At 38.0% G+C, this 12,514-nt stretch overlaps 1 protein-coding gene and 1 long non-coding RNA gene across 3 annotated transcripts in view; one reads left to right on the forward strand and one right to left on the reverse strand.

Annotated features, from left to right (window-relative positions):
- The first annotated feature begins 1,233 nt into the window (after positions 1–1,233).
- LOC116716147 (uncharacterized) lies at positions 1,234–3,194 on the forward strand. Its single transcript, XR_004338395.1, has 2 exons — positions 1,234–1,418; positions 1,453–3,194. It is a non-coding gene; the product is annotated as an uncharacterized LOC116716147 (long non-coding RNA).
- LOC116716146 (fibroblast growth factor 14-like) overlaps positions 2,305–12,514 on the reverse strand; it is a 50,798-nt gene continuing 40,588 nt past the window's right edge. For both annotated transcript variants that reach the window (XM_032557021.1, XM_032557022.1), the window contains exons 4-5: positions 4,811–5,009; positions 2,305–4,718 (exon numbers count right to left, since the gene is read on the reverse strand). In XM_032557021.1, the coding sequence (XP_032412912.1) occupies positions 4,570–4,718; positions 4,811–5,009 (348 nt within the window). In that variant the 3' untranslated portion in view covers positions 2,305–4,569. The remainder of the gene's footprint in view (positions 4,719–4,810; positions 5,010–12,514) is intronic.

The following is a 12,514-nucleotide window of genomic DNA, read 5'->3' on the forward strand; positions in this document are numbered from 1 at the left end:
TTAAGGATCCACAGCTTGACCAAAGCTTAGTTAATGAGAGTCACTCGCTTTGCCATTTCTTTTCATTTTCCTCTCCTTTTTTATTGTCTTTACACATTAGCACAGAAACTGGTTTATTTCTTTTTAAGCCCCCCCATTTAAAAGCGAAAAGACAACACCTCCGTGACCACATCAGTCAGAATGATGGCTCATGTAATAAGATGTGCTGCTCGACCACATATTTGTACATGAATGTGAGAAGCAGCTAATGAGTTCAGCGAAGGAGAGAAATTACGTGGTGTACGTGAGAACCGAATCTTTGAAATGTCAATTGGAAACACTGTGAGGTCTGTAGCACCCGGCTACGTCCGGCTCGGATAAACAACGTCCACGCGCGCCGTTTCACCTGCTGAACAGATGCAGACCTGTTGCCAAGGCTTGAGACGCCGCTGCTCGTTTGATGTGCGAATGAATCACAGCAGCCTTGATTTCTGCAGGGAGGCTGCTTTGTCCTGTTGCCGCTTTGTAGTTGTGGCAACGTTGACGAAAGTCATTAATCTTCCGCAAACAGGACAGTGTTTCAATCATCTGATTAAAATGCAAAAGGGGTTATTTTGGTCCAAAATTGGGATTCAAAGCGAGAAGGGATACACAGTGTCTGTTTTAATTGCTCTAATAAGCAGATCCTGAATGCATTAATATGCGCCTGCCATTAATCTCAAAGTGGGATCACAGTATGACAGTATCTCCTCCTGGGATATCTGGAGGAGGAAGCGACTGGCATCTAGTCTTGCGGTCGAAGAAATACGAGGAAACAGAAAAGTCCCAGAACAAACTGGCTTTCACAGTGAGAGGGTGACTTTAGGATTTTTCTCACAAACTCAAGTGTTACTTTGGGGATTTCAGGACAATTAATTAACTACTGGTGTCACTGAGAAAGGCCCGGTTTAAAAAATTAAGGTAAACGATGCAAAGTCCTTTTAGAGAGAAGCCAGAGAAAGTGCAAGAATGATCAGTTTTTTCCACTGAAAGAAGGCTTCTACACTTTTACTTCACTTACACTTTATTTTTATTTAAATGAATGATTGAAATGTAATAGTTGTATTCTTAAAGTTATGAAATTACACTTTGCATTACACTGTAATAGACCAATTTACAGATTTAGGTAGTAACTAGTTCTATTTATTTAAATAACGTTTTGGAAAAAAATTACTTTTAGGAATATTTGTACTAAGCTGTTACTCTTACTTGAGAATTTGAGTATTTTGGTCCATCTGATGATTTTTCAATATGAAATGATTGATGTTTTGATCAGCTAGTCTTTTAGCAAAAATACTTTTTTACTGAATAAGTCATTTTAAGGTTAATGGAATCACAGCTACTGAAAGGACCCAAGCTTGAAGCTTCTACCTCTAGCAACATCTTCCACACAGAAGAGTGTTGTTACTAGTGTGACCTGGTAGAATTATGAAGCATTGCCGGATCACAAAATAAATGAACCTCCATTTGTTTATGACCAATTCTGGTCACCAGGCACTTTCTCAGTGCATCTCAAGTAAAAATCACTGCAGTTTGGCATTGTTGCAGCAATACAAATACCTGACATAAATACACATAAGACTGTTTTACACTTCAAATTTACTTGTGAATCCTGATATGGCGGTATTTTGAGTCTAAAAAAAAAAGCCACCACAAGAGCTCATATTGGCCCATCTAACGGTGTGCGATTATTTCGGTTTGTGATCAGTAAAAACATTTAAATTGCTTATAAGTTTGAGATTTCATCAATAAATGTGCAGGCTGGTTTATAGCCAATTTGTAATGGAGGCGGAAAGATTAGAGTTGGAGAAAAACCTTGGATTGTACATCCATGCCAGGCCTAAAACTACATGTGGGAACTTCTGCTTTTCTTTAAGCCACTGTGGATCAAAATTATACATACGATGAAAAAGAAGTACTAATAAACAGTTTCAATTGGTCGAGTTTAGAAATAAATCATTTTTGTCTGGTTTTACAGTTGTGTGGATCGGTGACGGCCAGACTGCATCTGAAAAAGGCACCTACTGTTTTAAGTGTTAGGAGGAGTTATCAGTAATTGAGAAAAGGAGGGTTGCAGTAATTCAGGAACAGACATAATTATTTGACATCAAAGCAAGTGAAACATGAAAAATGGAGTTGAGTAAAACTGAGTAAATAGGCAAGAGAGTAAACACTGGGGGACTTTCTGAAATAAAAATCCCTGTTTGTGATGTTGAAGCCCCTCATTTTGGCAGGTAATTCAGAAATTCAGATGTATATTTCAATGTGGCACTTCTGCTCCATGTCTTTTTTTTTTTTGCTTTTCAAAATAAGATATAAATAGTGTAATCAAACTACTTCAACCCCATCAGAAGCACTAAGTCCTAAGTCCTGTAGACGGAGTTTGTCTTCAACCTTCTTGAAAGGATACAACTTAAAAAGAAACGAGGGAAAATCCAAAAAAAGTGTCTTGTGCTCCACAGCTGTTTTCCTTTTCATTCACAGTCTCATCTAAAGGTTCGAGGTCAGCTCATCCCTTCACCATTTCCTACCATGTTTCATACTACACGTGACAACCAACATTTTTACCACATTTTGCATCTCGTCTTCTGGGCATTTTTGTGAGATAATATTTGTAAGAATTGAAAAAAAAGCAAATTTTTCAACTCCTCTGCTTGAAAAAACACCAATTATAAATGATTATGATGCATAATTGAATAAAAATAAACTTAAGATTTAATATTGCTTTTTCTATTGATATGAATGTAAATGTGTAAAGAAGTCAATGAATAAAGTATGATTCAATTACAATAATTCAGCAGTTTTTGACTTATGTTAAACCCTGAACTGAAGGTTAAATATCTGAAGAAGAGTGAAGTCACATAAACTGCAGATGATTTCAGAAGCATAAATGAATAATTTATTATTTTTTAATTCAGGACTCAAAATCATTTAAAATGTTTTTTTTATTGTTGTTGTTGTTTAAAGTGGTGGTTTTTCTTTTACTGTAAACAGTTTTTAGCCAATCCCAAATAATAGATTATTCTAAAATCATAATCACAAATTGAAACATTTCATCGGTTTCCAAATTTAATAAGATTTTTTGCACTATAAATATGACAGGAAAAATCTGAAAAGGCTTTTGACTAATTCTAGATGAATACAGGGACACTGCTAAAGAATAATGTCTTTTTTTTTTTTAAAAAACCTTCTTAATTTTAATTTGTGAGGTTTTAATTGTAAATAGCAAACTAAATGTGAGGATTAAAGCAGGCCAAAGGGATTCATAATATATGACAACTATTTTGATACGGGAAGAGGTCGGTATGAAACGGAGGTACAAAATGGCAAAGGGACGACAGGACAAACAAGTCGAAACAATCTGAAAACTGCTAAAAGTAGAATGTAAGCTCAGTTTTAAGAATCTACAAGTAAAAACTGAATCAGTAGTAACAGTCGGAGAACGTCTTATAAATGCTACTTCATGGGTATCAGCTGATAACACTTTAGGACCTTTAAATTCATTTCAACGTCATATAGTTAAACTCTAAAAATCCTGGACTATCAACCTGGATTATAGTGGTCCCAGTAACACAGGCTCTTTCCACGTTCAAATACCCTGTTTCTTCTTTTGTTTTCAAGTACTTGGGAAGGCAACAAGTAAAGGAAAAAGTCTACAAAAGTCCTCCTGGCCAAGGACACCGTTTGATCATGTTAATCTAAATCTGCTACCCTATGTAAACACAGACTGCTACCAAGGTGCTGCAGCACCTGCAAACTTCAGATACACACCTTGCTGCTACAAATTGGGAATTCATTATAAATCATCTTCATGCGAAGACTTGCTTTGTCTACTCTGAACTAGTTTCGTGTCTTCTTGATGAGACGTGTAGTAAGGGAGATGGCGAATGGCAAGCTCACCATATGCAATGTGCTGCTTCTTGATGCTTTTTGATGTAGTTTAAGTACAGAACATCCTGTTCCAAATCCTAAGTGATTGATGACTAAGCTTTCCCCTGAATCATCACTGTTTGGTATTTAAAACGGTCTTTCTCATTTGTTTGCTGATGCTTTTAATGTATTTAAAGATCGAATCCAAGCGGTCGATTTGGAGTGGAGCGGAGTTTGTGTGGATGTGTGTCTGCGGCCTGGAGCAAGCAAGCAACAGAAAACTATCAGCAGAGGAAAGCAGGAGCCTTGATAAATGAATAAGTAAATAAATAAATAAATAAGTGACCACGGACTTTTTTTTTTTTTTGTCCTTTAACTGAGATCGTACGCCACTGTCCCAGTTCACCCAGTTCAGCAGCCTTTTTAACAGGAGCGCTGTCCCCCTGGTGCCGCCCCACACCAGTGTCCAGTTGGCTGAGGTGAGGCAGGACGTCCAGCCCCTGTCGCTGTCCAGTCAGAGCTTATAGCTGTTTGTTTGTTACCTTTTCTTGCGTGTTTTTCTTTTTTTTTTGTCTGTTTTTTTGAGAGCGCAGCAGCAGGGCAAGTCTGTGGTGGTTCCTGGCGTCCAGTCAGTCGGCCAGCCAGGCAGGCAGGCAGGGAGGCTAAAAATGAGAGGTGGGGTTATGTCTCCTCCTTACTGGGTTTGCTGACTGGTTTGCCGCCATTCATGACCACGGGCTCGCAGGTTGTGCTTTTAGAAGGCGGGCCCCCTGCGAGTTTAGGCACCGCCTCTCCTACATCGTGCAATGACGGCTCACGGTACATCGCAACTATTAAAGACAGGAAGAAGAAGGGAAAATTTGATTTAGAACATCAGATTTGATAAGAAAACAAGTAAAAACACAAGTTGATTTTTTTTTACCTTCTATGGGCTTAGGCAGGAAGTGTGCAGCTGGTTTAGTCTTTTTCACCCTGTTGCCTTTCATGATCTGTCCCTCTTTGTTGAGGCCCAGAAACCACGCCCGGCCCGACTCCTTCTGTCTGTACAGCATGGAGCTGTAGATCACGTAGTAGTTCTCAAACACCGACTCTTTAAACTTGCATTCAGGTGTAAACAGTTCCTGAGGAGACAGAGATCGGATTGTTTAATTGCTTTTCCTGTAAGACTTTATACTCGTATTACTTGAACTTTACTGTCACATGACTTTATTCTTGTATTGCTATGACTGTATTCTTGTAACATTATGACTATTTTTGCAACAAAAAAGAAATAATCTTAGGCTGGCTCATATTTCATCAGTGTTGAATTCAAAGTCCAACTAAACATAAACTGTAAACTTGTCAAACAAGATGGCTGCCTTGGGTGTGCTGACATAACTCAACCTTAAAAAAAACTAATTTAATTTTCAAAAGACAAAAATTTGATAAATCGATAAATTGGCCAGTTCTAGTTTTCATTATTATAGTTTACAAAAAACCCCATTTGTATTCAGTATTATGTGTGAAATGTTGTCTATATAATATCAAAAGAACTGCAGCTGAGATTGGGTTGTCGTCTTGTTGGAAAGTCAGCTTCTTCCTATTAGCATCTATTGGTTTTAGGATTTTTGAGAATTAAACGGATTTTTGTTCATCGTATTCATATGAACAAAAAGCAACACCTTCTTTTTTTCCTTCGACATCTAGAAACCAGGTGAATAAAAAACAAAAAAAGCAGCAAGCAGACTGATTCCTGTGACACAGAGCTCAAAACAGCTCATCCTACCCACCCACATCTGCTCAGCTGCTAGGTGTCAAAACTCTCTTCTGTGGAGCGTGTTTCAGTGCTGGGACATGGTGTTATTCTAACGAGGGGAAAAATCCTGTCTGCCAGTGCTACCGACTGTCCCTGCAGCCACGAGCAGGCCGTCTGAGATAGCATCGTCTCCCTTTGATAAGGTCAGAAACGAAGCAGCTGTGAGTGGATCTAGATTTTCAGAATGAAAATCAGCACGAGTTTGTTTCTCAACATAGTCCGTCTAAAAAATATATTGATATCTATTTTTTAATTTCTAGATCAACAGAAGAAAAGTAAAAGTTATTTTGGTACCAAAACTATTTTTGTAATGCATGTCCTTCTTTTGCTTCTCTGTTTTGGGATATCGCTTACTTCTTCATACTTCTGCAAATAATTTTTAATTTCTAGTTATGAGGAAAATAAGCTTGTTTGGTCAAAATAGCAAAATACAGATAGTAATTTCAACAATATCAGCTTAATTTTCTCAAAATAGTGAGACAACTAAACTTTTTTATAAACAAAAAATATATATTATCTTGAGAATTAGCTTTGTTCCATTGTAAGATTAGTCAACTGCTACGTAAAAATAAGCTACACTATTTTCGAAATAATCAAACAGTTAAATATGTATTAGAGGGGTACAATATTTGGAAAATATGTCAATATAACAACAATACAATTAACCCAGATTTTCTTTTTTGAGGTTAAACCATACTCACACCGTAGCTCATACACAGATCATACACACACTCTGAGCTTTAACGTCTTAGTGAGTAAAACATTCATGAAATATACAGTATGTCCACACAAGTTCTTTACAAAAAAAAAGAATTAGGCATGAGTTACAGACTGAGGCATACAAACTAAAGAAAGGTGGAAACTGTATGGCGAAAACACATATGAAAAACTTTGACGATTGAGGTATACTTACAACAGTTCAACATTTTGAGGATTTTTGTTTTTTTAGATCATGAGCAAACTTTTACAAGTGTTTCATTTGGTTATATTGCTTAATTACGTAAGATTGTATTTCAGTATGAAACTCAATCACGCTGATCTCTATACTAAACTTCATTTAGCTCTGGCAAATTTATTGACATTAAGGTTTTTGGGTTGTTTTGTCAAAATACCTTAAGCAACACTTTGATTTGATTTAAAATTTGTAATAATTATTTAATGCTGCGACAAAAGAACTAACATAACGAGACGGCTCCTGGCAACCCAAACAATCTCTCTCGTGGTCCCAGACTGGGAAGTGTTCATCTCTGCACCGTCTCTTATTGGTTCCTGTAGGCCTCTTGCCAGATCCACAGACGCATTGTCATTCAGCTCAGGTCTGTCGGTCCGAGTCTCATAGCAACATGAGGAAGAGAGGCGACACTGTAGCTGTGGCAACCAACCAGCGCCAAGAGGGAGGGGTCAGCGGGTGTGCGTCTACGGGGAGGCCTCCGAGATAAACACAAATGCATAAACACTCGCATTGGTAATCTAACAGAGCAATAATGTGCCACGTCTCATGCTCTACCACATCCACTCACGCTAACAGAGGAGTGACACGGTTATTAAAGGTATAGGCGGCTCCAGGCGGATCAGACACACACTTGTGGCTCTGGGGAATGAGCGGAGGGGTATGCAATGTGACTAAACCACTGCTTGGCAGCAAAACACAAGACAGGTGATAATGACTGAATAAAACCTTCATTCCTCCCCGTCATGTAAACAAATGATTTTGATTCATATCAACAGAGCGGTTGCTCCCTGAACTGCTTGCTATTTTTCATTTGCGGATTGAATAACCTAATTATAAATGTATTTAGTCCTGACCTGCAACCCCGGATTCATTATTCATTTGCTTAAGAAGAATGGTCTTTGCTGATGGGCACGAAGCAGTGCCAGAAACGTATTATTGCTGGTCAGTTAGGTCATGCATCATTTAATAGCGCTTTTAGAATAAAAGAAATGTGATGTCGGAGGCAGCGACAACTCCTCCGAAGTGTACTCAGAAAAGAATAAGTGAACTGTAAGAATGAGCCGGGATGAAAACCTCCCGGCGTTACAGGTGAGTCATTCTCACAGACGCGTCTGCCCGAATGCGTTTCTGTCGTCGTTTCTAAATAGCTCTGTTCACAAGCTGCCCACAGAAAGGAGACAGGCAGAAATGAATGAAAAAAATGGAGGGCGGGTGTGTGTGTGGAGGGAGAGGGAGGGGAAAAGGGTGGAAATTGGGACGTGAAGGAGAGGGGGAGAGAGAATAAATCACCAAGTGAGGAGGACGACGCCTCCTGATTGGAAAAACAGCAGGGGATTCTCTCCCTCCCTCCCTGCCTGCCTGCTCTTATCTTTGTATTTCCCTCATCACTCTTTTTTTTTTTCTCTACGGCGATGTGGTGCGCACACGCGTGGACGTCGTTATCTTTTGAATTGCAGTCTCTAACATGCATGCACACCAGCCATGATCAGCCAGGAGATCCCATTAGCATGTTTGATAACGTGCGCCAAAACCCTCTAAATCAATGCAGACGGCGCTTCGTGCCTCGTCAATTAAGGGCCTAAAAATAAAGAATTCATACACAAGAAGGAAAAAGCAATCTCAAGTTTTGGCACAGTGCGTGGAGGTTACTAATAACACAACTTGGCGACTGGATGCAAAGCGGTACGACGATTCGAATGCGAGAATGTTCCAGTCAATTTGCATTCACAAGACAACAACAAAGAATAATAAAGTTGCTTTTATTTTTAGTAATCTTTTTGTAATTTGACCCGAGTTACAAATTAATAAGAATAGATTATCCTACCTTGTTTAATGTTGGGGTTAGGGTTAGTTACCCTGACTTTGTGGTTGTAATGTGATGTTATGATAAAAGTTAAAGGTGTGTGAATTATTTTTATTTCAGTAAATCAGCTTTGGCTGATTGTTGTTTTCTCTATTCCTGTTCAGCAAAATGTTTCTAACGAAGTTATGTCTACTGTTAAACTGATGAGATTTAATTTCTTGAGCAAAATGAATGGAAAATATAAGCAATACTTCATAATTATAGACTAAAGCCTTAATCACAGCTGTGCATTAAGCTAATAAAGAATGTTAGCAACATCATTTTAGTGTGTATAGTTAAACCACAATGTTTTATATTTATAAATACGTTACATAAAGATGCAAAATTGGACAGGTAATCCATATTCTTGAATGTTTTTATGTATATTTCAGATTTATGCAGTGAAGACATGAAGAGAATCAACAAGTTCCTTCATGTATTCCAAGCAATGAGCTCCAGACTTTTCCAAACTTAAGGACTGAGAACTCTAGGAAGTAAAGCATTTATATTTTAAAATTAACATGTTAATGAAAGTAGTAAATGGGCCCTGATTTTCGTAATTTTGTGTGGTTAGATTATTCTTACATGTGAAACCAATTCACACAGACAAAACAAAAAAAAACTGTATCGGCCAAATTTGGAATTGGCCGGTCAGGCTTTTTAAAAATCGATGATCGACTAGAAAACTGCAATCGGTGCAGCCCTAAATCAAAAAATGGCAGATATTGATAAAGGCCTGTAGATCCCAGAAATCCCCAAACTAGGAAGAAAGTAAATACAGAAAGGAAAACTAAGGAAACAAGGATGTAAGATAAGAAATAAAGACAGTTGAAGGACAGAAAGAAGAAATGACAACTATCAATGGGATATTAAATAAAGTTGAGAAACTTCAAGCTGCGATTTTCTTTTTCGATCCGTATTCAGATCTGGAAAAAACCCCCAAAAAGAATTTCCAGACGGCGTAGGAAGCCTGTAATTCTCATCACAAAATGACATTGACAGCTTTGTAAATGGCATTTGTGTGCAAACATCTATTTGAGCATTATTGACCAGTGCAGAGAAGATTTGGTTTGACTTCAGGTGAAAAATTGAGTTTATTTTTGTCTAGGGTCAGAATTCACACAAGGGAAATTGCTGAGCAAACACCTGTTTTTCACCAACGTTTCAGTATTTTTTTAAAGCCTCAGTATCAAAGCTAATTTAGTTCAACATGCATTTGTTCCTCCTGTTCTGTGGTGCTGTTTGTGTAATGATACTTTATGCAGCTGAGCCCACGAAAGGACATATGCACCGTATGTTCATCTGTGTGCGTCTGTTTGTGTGCACTGTTCAGCAAGTGGGTGTGTTTGTTTCCAACACCAGTTATTATCACAGCACTAATTACCCAGGGGGATTCTGGGTAAAAAAAAAAAAATCATTCTACAGAGCAGAATCCCAGAGAGAAAAGGGGAAATAGAGGACTGGAGAGAAGAGAGTTTGCTTATGAAAAGAAGAAGAGTAAAGAGTTCTTAAGAAAGGAGTGACTGATTCAGCTACTCTAATGAAGATCTGGCTCTTATTTTGGGTCAGCTGTGCTGCATCTGGCATCACAGGTGCCTCTTAAGAACCTGTTTAAAAGTAGCCGGCATTCAGAGAGTTCTGAGATAAACTACAACATCGAGTTAGTGGACAAACTGAAAGGCTGAGTGCTGCAAGTGAGCAAAACCATAACTCACACTGAAATGGTTCAACTGTGGAAAACTGCAAGGTGTAAAAAAATATTTCCCTGGCGACAAATTAAAAGTCGAGATGCTTTTTAGTTCATTCCGTACCAAAGTTTAACATTTTCCTGACAACCCGTGGGGATAAAAAACTAATTTTCAAACCAAAAGTAAAAGTAGTTGAGTAAAAGTTATCGCTGGACTTCCATACATCAATACATTTCTATGACAATTTCAGGTTGGTCAGTTCTTTCCTCAGTTTAACCCAGAATAAAATGAAGAAAATGCTATTGTTTTATCCCATTTGTTCTATAAAGTTTTAGCCTCCACAACATGGTCCTGCAGAATCAAAAAAGTTCAAAGTAAAGTTGAGAAAAATCAAAGCCAAAGTCATTGGCCACATTAAAAACTGGCTTCTTATTAAGCGGTAGCACAGACCACTCTTGTGCAATAATGTCCTTTAACTCTGTAATGCTCAAGTATTGTATAATCATGGTATTCTCCCAATTTGCAACTTGGGGAAGGGTTGGAAATACAAGGAGAGAGCACAGAATAAGCCTGGCAGAGTTAGGAAATAAACCTCAACTGGCAAGAAACTATCAAATGACTTTGCAACATCATTTATTGTAGCCTGAAAGAGGAGAAACTCTCTTTCAGGCTGTGCACAGGAATGGGCTGCAAGGTTGCAAACCGAGAAATAACTCCACTTGTCTAGAAGAAACGCCAAAGAATAGGTTGGGGTTCTACGGGAGACAAACTGACGTATTCTTTTTTCCTTTCTCTGTCCAATATCAGCTGGGAACAAGCTGGTATTTTACTTTAGACTTCGTTCCAATAGACTCAGTGAACGACACAACATATCTCAAGGAAAAGGTATTCTTCATGTTTTTTATCCAGGTATTATTGGGCCAGTTTTCATTTTGTGCCTTCTCCTCTTCATCTCGAGGTTTGGTTTGTTTTTCACCTGATCTATGTGTACCATGGACGTTTTTATCAACCATATATTTACCCAAACCTTCCAGCAAGACAATCGACTCATATTCCACCGTAATAAGAACAAGCATTAGAGTTAACCATGAAGATGTGAGATCAAAACCACAATCAACAGAGATGTAGTGTAATACAGAATAGTCATAAAAGAATATCATTTAAATTAAATTATACAAAAAAATCGTACATTTTGTGAGTGTTTATGTCAGTAATCTATCGTATAATACCAGAAATTGGTCGATATGCATCAGTTAAGTACCTGGTAATGAAATACTGTGTGTACAGGTGTAACCTGGATGTACATGTGAACAAAATGACTGCAACAAACTGTGCATCCCCATGTATTAAATAAAAATAAATAGCATGCCCAGAAATGTCCAAAATGAAAATATTGCACTATTTATGATTCCAAAAACTGAACATCAGGTACTTTAATAATCTATAATATTTCCTCTCTGTAAATTATTTTTTCAGTTTGATCAGGGTTTTTTTTTTGCAATAAAGAAATAATTACATTTATCTAAATATAGTAAATTACTGAATGATACATCCTATAGTAATATAGTTACTATAGTAATAGTAATAACCTCTATCTGGACTTGTTTTTTGTAAAGCTGTCTTGTTTCAAGGAGAATCTTCACAGGTTTTTAATTATTTGAACTTGTGAAGAAGATTTTCAAGTCAATCAATAAAAGCTGCTATTCCACCAAATAAAAGCAAGATGTAATTATGGTCATATTTTCAAGGCTCACTTGTAACTGTGAAGTCTGTCCTGTGGTACTTCCATGTTGCAATTTATCAAGTGGCATCCTTGAAGAGCATCGAAAGCTTCCAAGTAACTCATTTATTCTGTAGTTACTAGAAAATATACGTGTTTGTCACGACTCGCATGTTCTACCATCTATTCTCTGTGCCACTTCTCCCTCCTTTCATCTGCTTGGATGTAGACGTTCGCGGGTCTCGATCTGTCTGAGCGCCGCACGGTCTGTGTTATGAATGGAGATGCACACCTACGTACACAGACATGCAGCTGACACACACCGCTTGATTTGTACAGAGCACACACCTCCATGTTTGCCGAAAACATCCTGTTCTAAGGAAACATGCGGCGGTCCAGACAGATTGGAGCTGTGTGAAAAAATGAAATGACAGTACTACAGCGTTCAAAAGGGTGTAAGTCCTCTATCTGTGCCACAGCATTGAAACAAAACCCTGCATACTAGAGAAAACTTGTGAGACGGTCCCTGGACTCTAAAGAGGAACGGTCAAAGATTCCTCTCAATTCATTTGAATTCATAGCATGGTTTAAGATCCGATATGTTATTAACTGTGAAACCTTATTCTGG

The sequence above is a fragment of the Xiphophorus hellerii genome, chromosome 24 (genome assembly GCF_003331165.1).
Source record: "Xiphophorus hellerii strain 12219 chromosome 24, Xiphophorus_hellerii-4.1, whole genome shotgun sequence".
In the NCBI taxonomy this organism is placed as follows: Eukaryota; Metazoa; Chordata; class Actinopteri; order Cyprinodontiformes; family Poeciliidae; genus Xiphophorus; species Xiphophorus hellerii.